The sequence below is a fragment of the Chiloscyllium punctatum genome, chromosome 8, assembly GCF_047496795.1.
Source record: "Chiloscyllium punctatum isolate Juve2018m chromosome 8, sChiPun1.3, whole genome shotgun sequence".
Taxonomy (NCBI): domain Eukaryota; kingdom Metazoa; phylum Chordata; class Chondrichthyes; order Orectolobiformes; family Hemiscylliidae; genus Chiloscyllium; species Chiloscyllium punctatum.
The window spans coordinates 103,024,687-103,043,621 of record NC_092746.1 but is presented as its reverse complement, the minus strand read 5'-3'; the positions used below and the strand labels follow the sequence as shown (position 1 = coordinate 103,043,621).

The following is an 18,935-nucleotide window of genomic DNA, read 5'->3' as shown; positions in this document are numbered from 1 at the left end:
CGACTATTTCATTTCTTTTAAGACCATGGGATGAAATCCATCATGGCCTGGGAATTTATCAACTTGCAGTTCCAAAAATTTACTTAATTACAATTACCAGGGCAGTAGTACTATTTTCTTTTAAATTCCTCCTCCCTTTCATTGTACAGCTATTTCTGGGATGCTACTTGTATCGTTTCTCTGAAGGCTGATGCAACATACCTGTTCAATTTGTCTGCCATTACTTTACCCTCCATTACTAATTCCCTAGACTCATTTGCTAATGGACCAACACTTCTTTTACTAAGTCTTCATTTTAAATAGCTGAAAAAACTTTACGATCTGTTTTTATATTTTTGGCCAGCTTTCTCACTCTACTTTTTTCCCCTCATGTATTTTTTTTTAGTAATTATTTGTTTTTTTTTTAATATCCAGCCACAGGCACCCAGAGGAGCTTTTACTACAAAGGTCAGTAATTTATAACATTGTTCTGGGTCCAATATTGCCTGCTTTCTGGATGGTACCACAATCTGCTGTTCTCAGAAATTGTTGTGAAAACTTCCAATGAATTCCTCCTCTAAACATTTGTCCCTCCCATCAATCTGATTTTTCCAATGTATATGTACGTCAAAATCCCCCATGATAATTGCTGTTCCCTTTTGACAAGCTTCCATTATTCATTATTCCTTCCCTGATATTCTATCCTACCATGTGGTTACTGTTGGGGGCATGAACACAACTCCAACAAGTGACCTCTTGCCTTTGATTGTAATAAAGTGAAATGGTTACACCACAAATAGTGGATTCATAAGCATTTAGCTACACAGTTCAATGCTCTTGGCAAATTATTTGAAAATCTTTAGTATGACAACTACAGAAAATTCTGATGTTTGCACCTCAGTAGTTTATTCACCGAAATGCCCCTAATGCAGAATATGCAGAAAGTGTCAGAGGTCACAACATGCAAGCTGTATTACAGCAACATATATGGGGAGAATGTCCACTTCTGTTCTTACAACTTACTGAGCCAAACATTCACATTTATAAAGATATAAAGCAAAGGAATTTCCCTGAATTAAAGGTATACCATTGCCATCATATATTCAGCTAAGAATACACACAGCATCATTAGTGAGTTCAATTATTAGTTGCCTGCCTGAACCAGCCCTTGACAAGATGACAGAATTGCCACCTTGAACTTCTGAAGCACATGCAATGTACGTACAGTGCTTTTCACAGGACCACTGTTTAGCAAACAATAGGATTTTGACCCAGTAAAGGCTAAGGAATTGTGATGCGTTCCCAAATAAAGATGGCATGTAACTCAGAATACCTTTGTAAGTGATGGTGTACCTATGCACTTGTTCCAGGTTGTAAAGGTCATGGATTTGAAAGCTATTGTCAAAGAAATGTTGGCAAGTTGCTGCTGTGCATCTTGTAGACAGTTACAAACTGTTGTTGCAAGCACAGTCCATTAGTTGTGAAGAGAATGAATGCTGAAGGCAACTGGTCTTGGATGGTGCTGAGCTTCAAGTACTGTCCGAATTGCATTTATCCAGGCAAGTGGAGACTGTTCCAACACATCCTAACTTGAGCCTTATTGATAGTGATAAAGCTCAGATAGAAAACTCAGATCATTCCAGAGATAGAACATTGAACCCTCTCAATATGAAAAGGCACTGTTTTACAGCATTGATCTATCAACCACAATGTTTTTTTATTCCATATATTGAGTACATATTTGCAATCAGTAACCAAAATACAAAAATCTTTGTCAGAACATCCAGGAACATTGTGCAGCAAAACCACACAGAACATTAATGCTAAAATTTATATCAAGTGAATGATACTGAAGGAAACAATGGATGAATAAACATATGAAAGTTTAGTCAAGAATAAAAAAAAACATATTAGATATAAACAACTGGGATCAACTGAACTTCTTCAAGCGTGTAAAGAGAGGAGGGACATTCTTAAGAAGGAAATCAGGAAGGCAAAGAGAAGATTTGAGATAGCCTTGGCAGATAAGGTTAAAGATAAACTAAAAAAGATTCTATAAATACATTAACAGCAAGGGAACAACAAGACAGACAACCTTAGAAATGGGAGAGATATTAAAAGAATATTTCATGTCAGTTTTTACTGTTGCAAAAGAAATGGAGACTAGAGAACTCAGGAGAATAAATATTGATGTTTGCAAAGCAATTCACAATATGGAAGAGGAAGTACTCAAGATCTTAAACATGAAGATAAATTTCCAGGATCTGATCAAGTGTATCCCAGGACACTGTGGGAAAAAATTGTGGGGCTCCTAGCAGATATATCTGTACCATCTATTAACACAAGTGATTTATTAGAGGACCTGTGGTGGCTAATGTTGTGCTATTGTTTAAGAAAGGCAGTAAAGAGAAGCCTGGGGAACTAGACCTGACAGTCTGACATCGGTAAAGGCGAGTTGTTGGAGATGATCCTAAAAGGTAAGATTTACACATATTTGGAAAGGCAAGTAATGATTAGAAATGGTCAACATGGTTTTGTGCAAGGAAAATTGTGTCTCAAACTTGAGTGAGCTTTTTAATGAAGTAACAAAAAGATTGATGAGGGCAGAGTGGTATATGTTCTTTACATGGACTTTAGTAAAGCTTTTGACAAGATTCTTCATGGTAGACTAATTAGTAAAGTTAGATCATACGGGATTCAGGGTGAGCTTGCTAATTGGATTCAAAATTTGCTTGATGGTAGGAGACAGTAGTGATGGATGATTGTTTTTCAGACTGGAGGCCTGTGACAACAGGGATTGGTACTGGATCAATTTGTTTGTCATTTATGTAAATTATTTGGATGAAAATATAGGAGGTATGGTTAGTAAGTTTGCAGATGACATCAAAGTTGGTGGTATAGTGGACAGGGAAGACGGTTATCTAAGATTACAAAGGGATCTTGATCAATTGGATCAATGGGCTGAGGGGGTGCCAGGAGTTTAATTTGGATCAACATGAGATAGTGCATTTTGATAATACAAACAAGAACAGAACTTGTACAATTAATGGCTGGGCCCTTGATAGTGTTGTGAAATAGAGTCCAAAGGGTTCAGGTACATAATTCTTTGAAAATTATGGCAAGGTGATTAAGGCGGCGTTTAGCACACTTGCCTTCATCGCTCAGAACTCAGTGTAGGAGTTGGGATATCACATTGAGGTTGTACAGGATATTGGTGAGGCATCTTTTGGAGTACTAACTATGAATCTGGTTGTTCTTCGTTATAGGAAGGATATTATTAATATTGGGAGGGTTCTGAAAAATTTACCAGGATATTGCTGGTAATGGAGTGTTTGGGATAGAAGAATAGACTGAAAAGTTTGAGATGTTTTTCAATGGAGCATAGAAGGTTGCCGGGTGACCTTATTGGAGTTTATGAAATCATGAGGGGTATAAAGAAAGTGAATGGCAGGGGTTGTTTCCCTAGGGTAGGCAAGTGAGAGGAGAAAGATTTAAAAAGGACATGAGGGGCAACTTTTGGAAAGAAAAGCAGTGGCTCATGTGTGGAATGAACTGCCAGAGAAAGTGGTGGATGCAGGTACAGTTACAACGTTTAAAAGACATTTGATAAGTTAATGAATAGGAAAGGTTTGGAGGGATATGGGCCAAGCACAAGCAGGTGGAACGAGTTTAGTTTGGGAACATGGTCAGCATGGAATGTTTGGACCAAAGGGTCTATTTCCACGCTATATGAATCTCTAACTCTTGTCATCCTTGAAACTCCTTTTCAAGATATCTCCCTCCAGTGTCAACCAGAGCTGCTAGAAATGTCAACACCGACTCTAAATGTAAAACTCAGGTAGCTTAGAAGTATATTAACTACCTGGACTGAGTGTAAAGATTGGCCCTCAAGTAAGATAACAGAGGGCAACCTGCAAGGTCAATGTATTCAAGACAAAAGAAGATAGCTGCAATTGTACATTCAGGAGAGGGTGTACAGGGAATTAAACTTAATAGTTTCCCATGAAAATGTCAAAAATCTTGTTAAATCAAAACTGTGCCACACATGTGAAGCACAAAGGTCAATGTGCAATATAAAAAGGGACAGCCAAATTCTGACAAAAATACCTTATTTAATCTAAATATATGGTTAGCCTGATTATATTTTTAAAATCGGCAGTGTGAGATTAGTTAGCATTTTAGTACTTGAGTTGCCACCCAGGAATGTGACTTTCCACCCATCTCTAGTAGGCCTGAAAAAAATCCAAATCCTACAAAAAGCAAGTGAATTATGCAAATACAAGTTTAAATTTTAATCTCCAAAGCTTTTTTAACATGAGTACACAGAGTTGCAAACTGATTAATAGATTATTTAATTTTCCATATTTGATTCATACTTTTAAAAAGAAACAGAAGTGAAATTACTTACATCTACTCAGAATTATCAAACAAAACCTTACCTTAGCAATGCATATAATCTTAAAAATAATAGCTTGCAAACAATAAGCACAGAACACGCTCTAATCATAGATGATTGCCAGTCAAAATCTGCAAAGTAAACACGGTTGGTGTTTCAGATCAAGACTCTACTTCAGTGTTTAATTGACAGCATTTTGTTACAATAAATCAATACACACTCTGTTTGAGCACCTCAACCACACAGACTCAGGGTCAGCAACTATACCACCTGCAGCTTGTCAGGCAGCAGGAAATCAACACATGGAGATCACGTTCTGTGCCAGGAGGACTGGACAGGGTGCAGACTGTTGAAAACAATTAATATGTTCAACATTTCTTTTACACTTCAATTAATTAGTTTTCCTCTCCTTCCTTGAAAGTTGCAGCTCACATTAAAAAACGCTCCAAAATGCCTGCAGTACTCCTATATTTCATCCCAAGAAACCATTAGCCAAACAGACAGAGACAAATGCTGGCAAACAGTTCACTTGTGGAGGCAGCTCAGCCTTACCCATCTCCCACTTAATATCCACCTGTGAGGTTTCCAGAAAGATGCTCACTGAATAACAAATTTAACAACAAATATACTATTTTTACCCCTGTTAACACCACAGTTAATTTTTCTTTATTTTTCTCATTTTTGGTTCGGAACGGTGAGCTGAAGTTAATAATTGAACTTTGAATAGCACCTCATTTAAACAAAAAGGAGAACAACAAACAAGCAAACTAACATATTTTCATACGGAAGCTGGACTGGAAAGGTAACTGAAGGTTAGTTACTCTAAGAACACTGCAGACATTTCAGTACCAGGATGTGCTATGATCAAGGACTGACAGCTGATTGCTGTTGCATGGTCAAAGGGAGGCCTGTGTTGGCCAGCCAATCACATAAAATGGTGAAAAATAAAGACCAACACTAAATTGAATTGTTTTGACTGAGGTGTTTTTTTTAGGGCAGAGGGCTGTGAACGCAGAAGCTTACAGGCACATTGCAATACTTTCATTTTCTTTCAATTTAGCCCTTAACTGTGTCTATCTATCTGGCTGAGAGAGGGTGTGAAGGCTACAATGAAAGAAGACTGGGTTTAAGTCATGGATATTAATCATATGTTACGAACCTTGTTATTTAGCTTTGCTCTACTAAAGTTAGTGTTATTAATTAATTTCCATTTAAGTTATAAATTGTGTGTCTGCTATTGGTTATTCTTAAAGTCTGGTAATGAACAGACTTTAAGAATAACAGATTATTCTTAAACAATTGCTGTTTTGAGGGTCATCAAAATATTTCAATTTTACTGTGTTACAAATAAATGTTAGTGAGTTTGATTTGGTCCAGCTTGCTAAAATGCCTTCTGAACCAGGACATACACTAGCAATTTGACCACCTCAGGTCTGCGAGAAAACAAAATTGAGACAATGGGATTCAATACACCATAACATATGTTCATCTACAGTGAGCTGTTAAGAATCTTTAATATTGCTTGCAAAACTTTTTACAAATTTAATTTACTTTATTAATTCACATGAATCCAAATTAAAATTCAAGTGTTAACATGCAGCTCATTACAGAATTTGCACAATTGCATTTGCTGATGTTTGACAAAATTTTTACTGATGTACTAGAGTGCAAAAGTCAATGCAATATTTCCTTCTTTTTAACCAAATTGTACAAAGTCAAAAGGGATCCTTCTTACTATGCCAAATTGAGTGACCTGATGTGCAACTGTCCACGATACAATTCAAGAAGTTTGCTTAATTAAATTTAAATCCCTATCCTGACTTTAACGGATTTGCATTGATCGTCCTGTACTAATGAACTTTCAATTACTATAAGATCACTGTCAAAAAGAGTGATTTGAATTGTTTTATCAGGAATACTTTGCTGAATTAATAAATGTATTTATATTTAAAATCAATTTTAGATTTATTCTCCAAACCAAACTTATGTGGATCCCATCGTATATGACCATAATTAATCACCCAAAACCAGTTACAAAAGCCCTGAATCTTCATGAAGACATGTAAATTACAAATACATCTAATCGCAGATTCAATACTCTCTTAAAATAAGCACAGGTATCAATACACAAAAAAAAGATGAGCCAGTGATTTCAGGAAAGGATTTCCATAGCAACAAATTACAAATGCAAGCACTGTACAACTTATATCCATTCCAACATGAATTCACTGTTCGAAAATCACTCCATGGAATAGATTTTATCAATATTCTTATCGCCACAAATGAAGGCAGAGGCAATTGGTGTGGTACAATTCAATGACTGTTGTCAACAATCTGCTATCCTGTATGAATGGATATTCTGAGAGACACAATTTGACATCAGGATCCCAACTGAGACACAATACTATTCATAATCAACAGACATCACCAATAACATAAACTTATGTGGCAGCTTTAACACAGAAGAGTGTCTCAAAATGCAATAGTAGTGAAAAATACGACTTACCTCCAAATGGTCAGAGGTAAATTTTAAGATGGTTCTTGAAAGGGGGAAGAAACCATGGACTAGTAGGAGTTTCAAAAGAGGAAATTCAAAATGCCTGTTCAACCAAAGGCACAGTCATTATGAAGATGAGTGGTTGGCCAGGAGAACAATGAAATTGTTGCATGTGATGGTGACACCAGCAAGTTCCTGCATTAGCAAACGGGCTAATGCAGGAACAGAACAGACCAAATCATGCTTGCCAGCAGGTACAAAAAACACTTGTCCCTCATTTTTGCTTTTCCCTCCCCAAAGATAGCATGACCAGTTATAGCACCTCTTCACACCACCATTATGCCCAACCTCACTCAGGGTTGAGGGACAGCACGCCTCAACAAAGATGGCATTGATGAAAAATTTAGAGGTGATTTTGGTTCAGGAGATCAGGATGTAAAACCTGTTTGAATGAAGATGAGGATCAGCAGGGGAATCTAGTCACTTGAAGGAGTAACCTACAGGCCTTTGTATGGTTATCACAGTGTAGGACAATCAGAATAAACAAAATACTGGGTACTTGTGTTAAAGGGTTGCAATAATTCTTAAAGGTGGTTCGAATGTATATATAAACTGCAACAAACCAAGTGGTAATTGTAGCCTCACTGAGGAGTTCACAGAATGACTTCAAGATATTTTCTTCCAGCAGCATGCTCTGGGACCAACCAAAGAGCAGGTATACTAGATTTGGTATTGTGTAATCTGACAGGCTTAATTAATGATTTCAAAGTAAAAATGCAGTGATCATAATATGGAAACGTTATGTTTATAGTTCTTTCTGGTATAACATGCATTATAAGGGTGGCACAGTGGTTAGCACTGCTGCCTCACGGTGCCAAGGACCCGAGTTTGATTCCAACTTTAGACAACTGTCTGCGTGGAGTTTGCACATTCTCCGTGTCACATGGGTTTCCTCCAGGTGCTCCGGTTTCCTCCCACAGTCCAAAGATGTGCAGGTTAGGGATTGGTCATACTAAATTGCCCATAGTAGACAGATGTGTAGGTTAGGAGCACTAGTCAGGGGAAATGTAGAGTAATAGGGTAGGGGAATGTGTCTGGGTGGCACACTCTTCAGATGGTCAGTGTGGACTTATTGGGCCAAATGACCTGTTTCCACATTGTCGGGATTCTATGAACACCAATTGGCTATAACGCGATTGACAAATTGTGGATGTTATTTGGATAACACAAACTTTCTACTGAACAGTATAATAACTTTCTGTAGCGGTCTTTCACAGGGTGATTTTCTAAAGTGTAAGGTTACAGAGTAAAGCAGCTGTCGCATTACAGCAGAACACACTGTACTTTGAAAGGAAAAAGCAGGAATCGAAAGAAAACAATTGTAAACTTTAAAAAGGTCAACTAGCTGTACATCTCTATGACTATGTGGGCAGGAAAGGTGAGCTAGTTGAAATGAAATTAAATTAAATATTCAGCTAATAGACTAGTAGAGGGGCACTAACTTCAATGGAAACTTCAGAATACTCAGAATAGGTATATTCCTATAATAAATAAAAATTCCAAGGGAAAGACTCACCATTCATAGTGAGCTAAAAAACACTGAAGAACATCAAAATTCAGGAAAAAGCATATAATAGCAGATCAAATGACTGATCAGAATATAAAGAGTGGAAGAGAATGACTAAAAAGTTAATCAGGATAAGAAACTGAGCTAGAAATGTAAAAATAAACAGCACAAATTTCAGTATGTACCTATAAAAAAGTAAATAGAGTGAGTGTTGGGTCTCGAGTGGGTGAGAATAAGGAATTAATAATAGATAATAAAGAAATGACTGATACAATGGATAAGTATTTTGTTTCTGTCTTTGCCATACAGAATACAAAATATCTTGGTAATACTTTTAAATCAGGTGGTTGACAGAAGGGAAAGCCCTAGGCCCAACCGTCTTCAGGTGTTTCATTATTGACCTTCCCTCCATCTAAGAGTCAGAAGTGGGGATGTTAAGCACCATTTGTGACTCCTCAGAGACTGAGATGAAAAATGAAGACTGCAGATGCTGGACATTAGAGTTGCGAGTGTGGTGCTGGAAAAGCACAGCAGATCAGGCAGCGTCAGAGGAGCAGGAAAATTGATGTTTCAGGCAAAAGCCTTTCATCAGGACCAGATGAAGGGCTTTTGCCTGAAACATCGATTTTCCTGCTCCTCGGACGCTGCCTGACCTGCTGTTCTTTTCCAGCACCACACTCTCGACTCCTCAGAGACTGAAGTAGTCTTCGTTCAAATACAACAAACCTGGATAATATGTTACATAAATACCAGGCAATTACTATCTTCAATAAGAGACAATCTAACTTCTGCCACTTGAAACTCAATGGCATTACCATCATTTATTTCTCCACCATCAACAACCTTGGGTTTACCATTGACCTGAAACTCAATTGAACTTGCCACATAAACACAATTGTTACAAGCGCAGGTCAGAGGCGAGGAATACTACAACGAGTATCTGACTCCCAAAAAGGTTGTCCACCATCTACAAGGAACATGTCAGGAATACTCTCCACTTGTTTGGATGAATGCAGCACCAACACTCAAACTTGACACCATCCAGAACAAAGCGACCCATCGGAATGTTTGTGGATGTGGTGCCATTCAGTTGCCAACACAAATAGTACACTCTGTTGCTACTAAGCAAGATGCACTGCAGAAATTCACAAAAGATCCTGATACAACACCTTCCAAAACCATGACCTATCCATCTAAAAGGACAAGGGGATCACATACAAGGAAACATACCACCAACTACAAGTTGCACTCTGAGCCACTCACCATCCTGACTTGAAAATATGTCACCATTCCTTCACCATTGCTAGGTCAAAATCCTGGAATTCTCTCCATGATGGCATTATGGGTCTGCCTTCAGCAGTTCAAAGAGGCAGCTTCTCAAGGGCAATTAGAGATGAGCAATAAACATGGGCCCAATCAGAGATGTCAAGTCCCATGAGTGAATTATAAAAAGAAGTTGGTGAAATTATAATCACTAGACAAGCAGTACTGAGCAAACTGATAGAGCTGCATGTTGATTTAATCTGAGAGTCCTAATGGACTTAAAATTAAGGTTGCCAGTGACACAGATATGTTGATTTAATTTTCCAAAATCCCCAAGATCCAAGAAGGCATCCATCAGACTACAAAATAGCACAATAACACTTCTATTCAATAAGGCAGTGTGGCAGGAAACTGGAAACTTGCGACCAGTCATGGGGAAGCTGTTAGAATTGATAATTAAGGAAGTTATAACTGGACACTTCGTATAACTCAAGGTAATCAGGATGAGTCAGCGTGATTTTGTGAAAGGGAAATCCTGTTTAACCAATTTATCGGAATCCTCTGAAGGAATAATGTGCTGTGGATAAATGGGAACCTATTGATGCACTTGGATTTCCAGAAGGCATTTAACAAGGTGCTCCTGAAATGGTTATTGAGAGAACTGCAATATAGGGGGCAACATATTAACATGGATAGAAGATTAGCTAGCTGGCAAGCAAAAAACACAATGTGCATAATGGGCGTTTCAGGTTGGCAGTATGTGACGAGGTGCTAAATAGTTTACAATTTACTATATATCAGTGGCTTAGGTGTGGGGATTGAAAGTTTTGTGGTTAAATTTGCAGTTGACAAAGATAGGTTGGATAATTATTTTGACAATACTATATCGAGAATGCAAATTGATATAGATAAATGAGGAAACAGAAATATGGCAGATGGAGTATAATGTGGGAAGATGTGAAGTTGTACACTTTATCAAAAAGAGTATAAAAGGAGAAAATTACTTAAGTGGAGAATGACTTCAGAATTCTAAGATGCAGAGGTATTTAGGAGTTCTGGTGCATGAGCTACAAAAGGTTAGTATACAGGAAGGTTAATAGGATGCTGGCCTTCATTATGACAGAAATCAAACAATGAAATGGGGATCCTGTGTTTCAGTTACACAGGGTGAGACCAGATCAATTTCTGTGTAGTTTTGGTCTCGTTCAGTGAGAGATGTAAATGCACTGGACAGGCAGTTCAGAGGAGGTTTACCAGATGGATACCTGGAATGAGCAGGGTATCTTATGAATAAAGGTTGGGCAGGTTGGATGTGTTCTCACCAGAGGTCAGAGAAGGAAGGTGTGTTTTACTGAAGCTTAGAAAGATTCTAAATGGTCTTCCCAAGGTATACATAGAAATGATGTTTAGTCTCTTGGGTGACACAAGAACAAGACAACACTGCTTTAAAATTGAGGGCTACTCTTTTACATCAGAGATGAGGAATCTTTTTCTTCCCCTCACAGATGGCTGAGAGACTTTACAACCCTGTCTCAGAAGGTGGTGGAGGTGGAGTCTTTGAATATTTTTAAGGTAGAGGTCAATAGATTCTTGTTAACCTGGAGAAGCGAACATTTTTGGGAATGGATGGAAAAAAGGAAATTGGAACATCAAGAAATCTTACTGAATGGCAGTGGAGGTTTGAAGGGCCAAATAACCTAACCTTGCTCCTAAATCATATATATTAATGCCACACTAGAAAATCTAACACTTATGATTGAACAGCATGCTGTATGTGTCCACTGAGGCCTCAAGTCATCTGAAGCAAGTTACCAGTGGACAGAGATAGATGGACAGAAAGCAGACTGGATCAGAAAAGTGAATGGGAGAGGGGTATTGGGGGAAAGAGTAGGAGTAAGAAAGGAGAAGGAAAATATGAGAGAAAAGGGAATGAGACAGTGAAAGATAGATCAAAACTGAGGAACAGAGGAAGTGAGGGAAGAGAGAAAGAGACAGATTAAAAAAAGAGAGATAAACAGAAATACTGTGGAGATTAGTTGGGGTGGAGGTCAATGGTTATCATTTGAAGGCTATGTACAATCATGATACTTCTTTTAATTATTGTGTGAAGTGGCCTAAATTGAGGGATTAGTAACTCCAATGTAATCACTGCAGCGGATTAAGTGATAATCAACTAATTACCTGAAAAATAACAGTATATATTACATTATAGTGAACAATTATGAATGCATTTTAGACAATATAAAAGTTACTCCTCCACAAAAACCAAGGCAATTGTCTGCAGGAGCAGACAAGAACAAACTAACAAAACAATTAAAAACTAAATACCTAAAAGGTTACTTGAGATTTTAAACACATTTACACATGGGACAAAAAGAAACAATGATTCCTATGACCGCCTGGAATAAACCAGAGCAAGTAGATTCAAGTTTTCATATGCAACTGATAAAAATGATTTTAAATAGACAGTACCATCAAAGGACTTCCCCAGATGGATGGTTTGCTTCTCCCATTGCAAAGACCCAAACCTCTGAACAATGAATCAAACAATCATTTTATTATATATGAATGAGCAGCAAATAAATATCTAAAATAGATCGTAGACTTTCACACATAGTAGGCAGAGTTCATTCTTTCCTTTGCTTCTAAGTTATGCCATCCAAACAATAGATGGTTTTCGGGCTGTCAAGTTCAGAAAAATGTACAATAATGACTTTCTTTTGCCCCCAGCACTGAAAAACAACAAGTGGTGACTCAGTAGCCAGCACCTTAGTCATGGCAGATTATTTTCAAATTACTGTAGTTCTACGAAAGGAGGTGGGAGACAAATACACAGGATAGCTACTGAACTAATATTAAACAGAAAAATGCTATGATTCATGTATGGTTTTCAAATAGGATATCTTTCAAACACCTCAAAACAATCCTTATAAATGTTCACTTTCAAACATTCAGGCTCTGCTGACAGTAGAATTTGAAAATATCCTGCAATTATTTTTAGTTTCACATTGCAATCTTTTCAGGAACTCAATTAATTCCTTTTTCATTTATTGAGGCATAATCGTGCAAGGTGAATTTCCTATATTTATTCGACAGTTGGTCCAGGATGGTGCAGGGTCTTCTTCCGCTGATCAGGTTTCAGTGATCTGGACAGGTCTTCAAATTATGTATATTATTCCATTTCTACATCACAGTATTGACAATGAAAAAAAAATGAGCCTACAAACAAAGGTTACTTAAAAATAGCCCCTTTTATTTAGATTAGATTAGACGATTACATTACTTACAGTGTGGAAACACGCCCTTCAGCCCAACAAGTCCACACCGACCCTCTGAAGATCAACCCACCCAGACCCATTCCCCTACATTTACCCCTTCTCCTAACACTACGGGCAATTTAGCATGGCCAATTCACCTCATCTGCACATCTTTGGACTGTGGGAGGAAACCGGAGCGCCTGTAGGAAATCCACACAGACACGGGGAGAACGTGCAAACTCTCTGGAGCTGTGAGGCACCAGTACTAACCACTGTGCCACCCATAAAAAAACACTACAAATTGATTGGATGAAGGCTGAGGGGTGACCTTATAGAGGTTTATAAAATCATGGGAGGCATGGATAGGGTGAATAGCCAAGGTCTTTTTTCCCCCCAGGGTAGCAGAGTGCAAAACTAGAGAGCATAGGTTTAAGCTGATAGGGGAAAGAATTAAAAGGATCCTAAAGGGCAACGTTTTCACGCAGAGGGTGTTGCATGTGCGGAATGAGCTGCAAGGAAAGTAGTGGCAGCTGGTACAATTAAACATTCAAAAGGCATCTGGATGGGTACATAGGAAGGGTTTAAGAGTGTCTTCTTTTGGATGATACTGAGTCTTCAATTCCCTGCTGGGTGGACATAAATGAACCCAAGGAACTTATTTTTTTTAAAGTGAGGTACTTATTTCCATTGTCCTAGCCAACAGGTTTCCTCCAACCAATTTTAAACTGGATTATTTGATTACCATTTGTGGATCCTTGCTCTGTATACATTGGCTGTAGCATTTCCTACTGTAAAATATGGGCTACATGTCAAAAAGCATTACATTCACCATAAAAGATTGTGAAGGGCACTAGATAAGTTCAAGTTCTTTCCCTAAAAATATGGAAAAGTAAACTTTTACCAAAAAACTTCAGAATTTCAAACAATAGGCTTATCTCATTTATATCCATGTGAACATAATTCTATTTATGCACTGATTGGCTGCAGAATTGAATTTACCGACAGATTCGTCAATTTGGTGGTTGTTTCAATTGCTGAACTTAATTCATGTAACTTAAACAATAGCTCATTTGTAAACTACACATTAAAACTAAGCTGTTGGTTAATGAAATTTCCAAAGGAAAGGGGGAGAAAGGTGAAGACAGACTTTCTGCTTGTTCTCCTTCTACTGTGCAGTTTCTGTGAATGATCAGTGTCCCCATCATCTGATAATAAAAACAAGAAATCAGCAAATCTGACACATTAAAAATGAGTCTGTAAAGGAACCACAGAACAGGGACTCCTCATTTCAGTGCAATTTCCTATGCTTTTCATTGAAGATCACTGACAGAATAAATTTAATACAAGATGACAAGCAAGATGCCTTTCCATTCATAAAATCAAACCAGGTTTCAACTAATATAAAAAGCAACAATGACAAATGTGCACAAATGAACACATATTACAACACAGGCAGTTGCCTACCTGGATTCCTCCCAATGTATTTTTTTAAATTAGGTATTGTACATTTATGACTGATGACAAAGACATAGTAGGCTTCCTTTTGATATTATTTCATGAAAGCTTTCAAAGATTAGAGGAAATGTTATAGTAATAAATCTGTAAGGTTTCAGAAACCTTGTCTGTTTATATTATCAATGCCTGTAAACATGTGAGCTACCTTTTTTTTCTGTGCCGACTACAATATTCCACAACTCTTCAATGATCACACATCCATTGAATCTCAACAAGGCACTTACATACAGATACTGTTTTTATTCCACCTATTTCTCACTAGTCCCAATTGAATGACCAATTTTTAAAAAGGGGGTTTGTTGCTCCTGCAGAACCTACAAATTATTCCCCTCAAATCACTGACCTCTGCTCCTCGAAGTCAAAACCCACTGTGTCTAATAATGCCTGAGGCAGCTGGTGTACCATGCACACAATGCCAAAATTGTCAATACAGCTGATTTTGGCCAGTATGCATGACAAATTGAAGCATTATTGATTTCCAAATACTATCTTGTTATGAAAAAACTTGTAGGCCTTGTAACATGGCTGTTGGTGATGGTTTATCATGATTGGATCGTTTTTGGAAGAGACAGGAAAGATAGCAATAGATCTGTGATTATCAGTATATCTGCTCAACCAAGACTGCAACACAAGAATGACATTTCACGGGCAAAGATGTCAGTCTGGAAGCAGTATTTGAGTTACGAATGAAATGGAAGCTGGTTAGTATTGCTTGGCCCTCACCTGACTTGCTTTTCAAACTGTCCTGTTTCAGAGATCACTTCCTGCACTTCTACATGCATGTACTGACAGAAGTGTCTCCCACAAAAGTGGGATTTACATTAATGTCATCTTTTTCTGTTTAAAGGCCTGGTAGATTTACAAAAATTGCAAAAGTAAAAGCAAAATGCTGGAGATCGGAAACAAAAACAAAGCGCTGGAGAAACTTAGCAAGCCTAACGGCATCTGTGGATAGAGAAAGAGTTCACATTCCAAGTCCAATTACGTTTTCAGTTTTGAACAGTTATATCAGAAAACGCTAACTCTTTCTCTACAGATATTGCCAGATTTCTAGCACTGTTCTAATTACAAAATACGCAGGTGGTCCAGTGGAAAATCTGAACAATCCAGGATTGCTGTTTCACTGGATCAACTCTTTATCAGTGTCAAACCAAAGCTTGCAAGTCATTTTTCTCTGAACTCCAATCTGGTGTGGTTCTGATTCGAAATGACCAAATTCCAACTTGTTTCAGATAGTCTCAATCCTAATACCTATTTTTATTCGCAGGCACATGTTTTTCACGACATAACATCCCCCTTTGCAGATTTTTTAAAAAAATATCCTTCTTAATGGCGCGAGTACACAAATGATAACAGCGTTAATTTTTTGCAAGTGCATGATTGATTGTAAGGGACCGACCGGGCAACAGACCGTGCACATGCAATTTATGGCGGGACAATTCTCTCCATCGGAAATATTTCAAAGAAAACAGCTACAAAAGACAAAATCCAAAAAAGGCAAGAAAAAAAAATCACTGGCTCAATTTTACTAGAAAGTCGAGAGAACATTCTTCTGAGCAGAACTGTCCCGGCAAAGATTCTCAAGCTGCTACAACGTTCTAAATATGCTCGGCAGTGTGGGGGAAAAACGAAGTGTGGAGGTCACATATGGACAATTTCAAATTGGCAGTTAATCAGACTGCAGAATGAACGTCATTAATAACGGCAGCATATCATGAGATCACTACGTGTTTACAAGGGGAAAAAAAGTACTGCATTTGGTATTCCTTCACTTCCTCGTTGTGTTCAGCCTCGACCGTTAAGCGTTTCAGTTGCAAGTCTTGGGACTAGTCCAACCAATACAATGTCAACACTGCACACTCCATAAAAGGGTTGAAGCAAACTTACTGCTACAGTTATTGTCAATGATTACTGTTGAGTGACATGCCAAGAAGCAGCAAACACACACTTTTAACACCAGCATGTGAACAAAGTCTAAAGGCGTGATTACAACGTTGCACCTTGATTTGAACCGCACCGTCGTTAAAAGTATCGGATTTCAACAGAAAAAGAAACATCCGGTGCGTTTACAGTACTACCAAAGTGTCAACAGTTTGAAAGCTCATTCCTCGATCACAAATCTCGTTACACATGGAGCTGCGCTCCCCATACAAGAAAAAAAACTTAACCCAGCGAGATTCACGCAAAACGATTGTATTAACAATAGCCAAAGATTACTGAAATTTGACTATCTGGCCGTACCGAAAGAATGATGCACATCTGGGTTCATGGAAAAGAAACGAGAGAAAGGGTTAATTTGATCGATCACTCCGCAGCCTTTAGCTTGACCCTTTAGCAACTGGTCAAAGCTCCTCTCCTGTCAGACTGCCAGCTCTGTTCATTCTAGTTTTCAAATGATACACAAAGCTATTAAGGGAAGGTCATGGTAAAATATCTGCCTCTTTCTAAAAGATGAACAGACATCCAAATAGATTGCCTGTCTGGAACCCAGCACTTTGGGGTGGTGTGAACAGCCAAAATGTATATACTGATGAACTTGACACTCGTCATTTTTAAAACTAGAGGACACTGGGTCATAACATTTTTCTCAAAAGGGCTCAAACGGCTTTTTGTGTGTTCCAAACTGCGGGATAAAACAAGCGTCACGTTACGTCCAGACAAGTATGAGCAGGAAAGCAGACTACAAAAGGGAGAGGACTTTGCTTCCCCTGCTTTTATTTGAAAATCAAAAACTTCCAGTGCACGCTGATGTTACAGACTGACACTGCAATTGCCAGCACCAAGTCCAACACAATGCCACATCGACTTTAAAGAGCACATTGACACTAATTAGTATCTCCCCACTTTCAAGTCTTTCCTTCATGTCAGGATGAAGTACTAGAATATGCCGTCTCCTGCCTTTACATTCAAATAATACTATCTGTCATCAATATGCTGGCGAGATCTATTCCTAAACCGAACATCTGTTTGTTATATATTACTCAACATACACTCACACTTGATTAACACGCCTCTCCAGTCAAATGATTTTTTTTAATACTACAATTTCAAGTTTGGCAAATACATTGATAGTCATAAATCGTTACAAATAATTCACACCAAGGGAGAAATATTATGCATCGACGCCACGATTACAATTTTTTCTTAAGATATCAATGTTGCCTTATCCTATCCAATCCAAATCGGAAGGAGAAATTCTAATGAAATAATAGCTTCAACAAATCAAAGGAAAGAAGCTTTGCTGTGGAACCGTTAAGCGAGGAACAGAGCAAAACCCAGCCCTGATATTATTTTTCCACCTCCTTCGACTTCACCGCTAAATGAAGTGTCAGCTGAAAGGCAACACTGATTCATTAATAAATTGCAAAGCAAACATTTTTTTAAATCCAAGTGAAGCTGAGTGTTGACAAAAGAGGTGAGGGAGAAAAAGGAGGGAGATAGGAAGCAACCCCATTAAACGTACGGGGAGGGGGTGGAGAGACAGAGAAGGGGGAAAAATCCGTTTTTACCTTCGGATAATTCCAAATCCAGCTCGGCCAGCTTCGCCCTCACCTCGAGAGGAAGAGGCAGACTATCAATGCTGCGGTCCGCCATTCTCTCTCTCTCTTTGTGTCCGAGTGACGAGGCCACACTTCAGCACTTTGCAGAGGGCTGTAGGAGATGCATGATATTATACAGAAGGGGGGAATCTCCACCGCTTCACACTACCGCCATGTCTGCGTCTGCTCTGTCTGTGTTTAGGAGAGAGAGGGGGAGGGGGGGTGGTTGAGTAGGGTGCGCGGCCACAACACAGGCACGCGCTCCAGGAGAGCACAGCACGGCGCGCGCTGGGAGCGAGCGCACCGGGGCCGCCGCCAGAGGGAGGGAGCGAGCGAGCGAGCGTAAGGTAAAGAGGAGGAGGAAGAGAGTGGGGGAAAAATGCGAAGCATAAAGAAACAATATGTCTGAGAGAGGAAAGGGAGATAGTGTATCTGTGTGGGAGAAATACAATGTATCGGTTTGAGACAATGATACATTGTAATCTGTGTGAGAGTGATACAATTTGTCAGGCTGAGAGAATGATACAGTGCATCTTTGTGAGAGAATGATACAATTTATCTGAGAAAGGCTGAAACAATCTCTGTGAAAGAATGGTAATCGAAAAAAAATTCTTCGAGAGAAATGAAACGTGCATGCCTTGTGAGGTAAAATGATCAGAATACCTAAGGAAGAAAGATTCATTGTGTAAAACGGAGGAAGCAGTGAACAGTGAAGGCGAAATACGCGTGAGATTATGTGACTTTGTGAGGGAACAGATACAGTGTGTATGCCGACAAAGGTACAGTACGTCTGAGACAAAAGAAAAGTACCCTGGCCCTGAAATTAGAAACATACGAAACAGTTGTTCTATTATTTAACAGAGATGTTACCCAATATTTTAAGTTAACTGAGCTTTCACGCCCAGGAAGAGAACTTCAACCG

General features: G+C 38.6%; 1 protein-coding gene across 5 annotated transcripts in view; it reads right to left on the bottom strand.

Annotated features, from left to right (window-relative positions):
• The window catches only part of LOC140480791 (disco-interacting protein 2 homolog C), a 619,093-nt gene extending 600,850 nt beyond the window's left edge, over window positions 1–18,243 (bottom strand). For 3 of the 5 annotated variants that reach the window (XM_072576181.1, XM_072576184.1, XM_072576183.1), the window contains exon 1: window positions 17,984–18,242. In XM_072576181.1, the coding sequence (XP_072432282.1) occupies window positions 17,984–18,068 (85 nt within the window). In that variant the 5' untranslated portion in view covers window positions 18,069–18,242. Of the gene's footprint in view, window positions 1–17,983 lie in introns of all 5 variants that reach the window. The other 2 variants (XM_072576180.1, XM_072576182.1) reach the window with 1 other exon arrangement.
• Window positions 18,244–18,935: the final 692 nt, after the last annotated feature.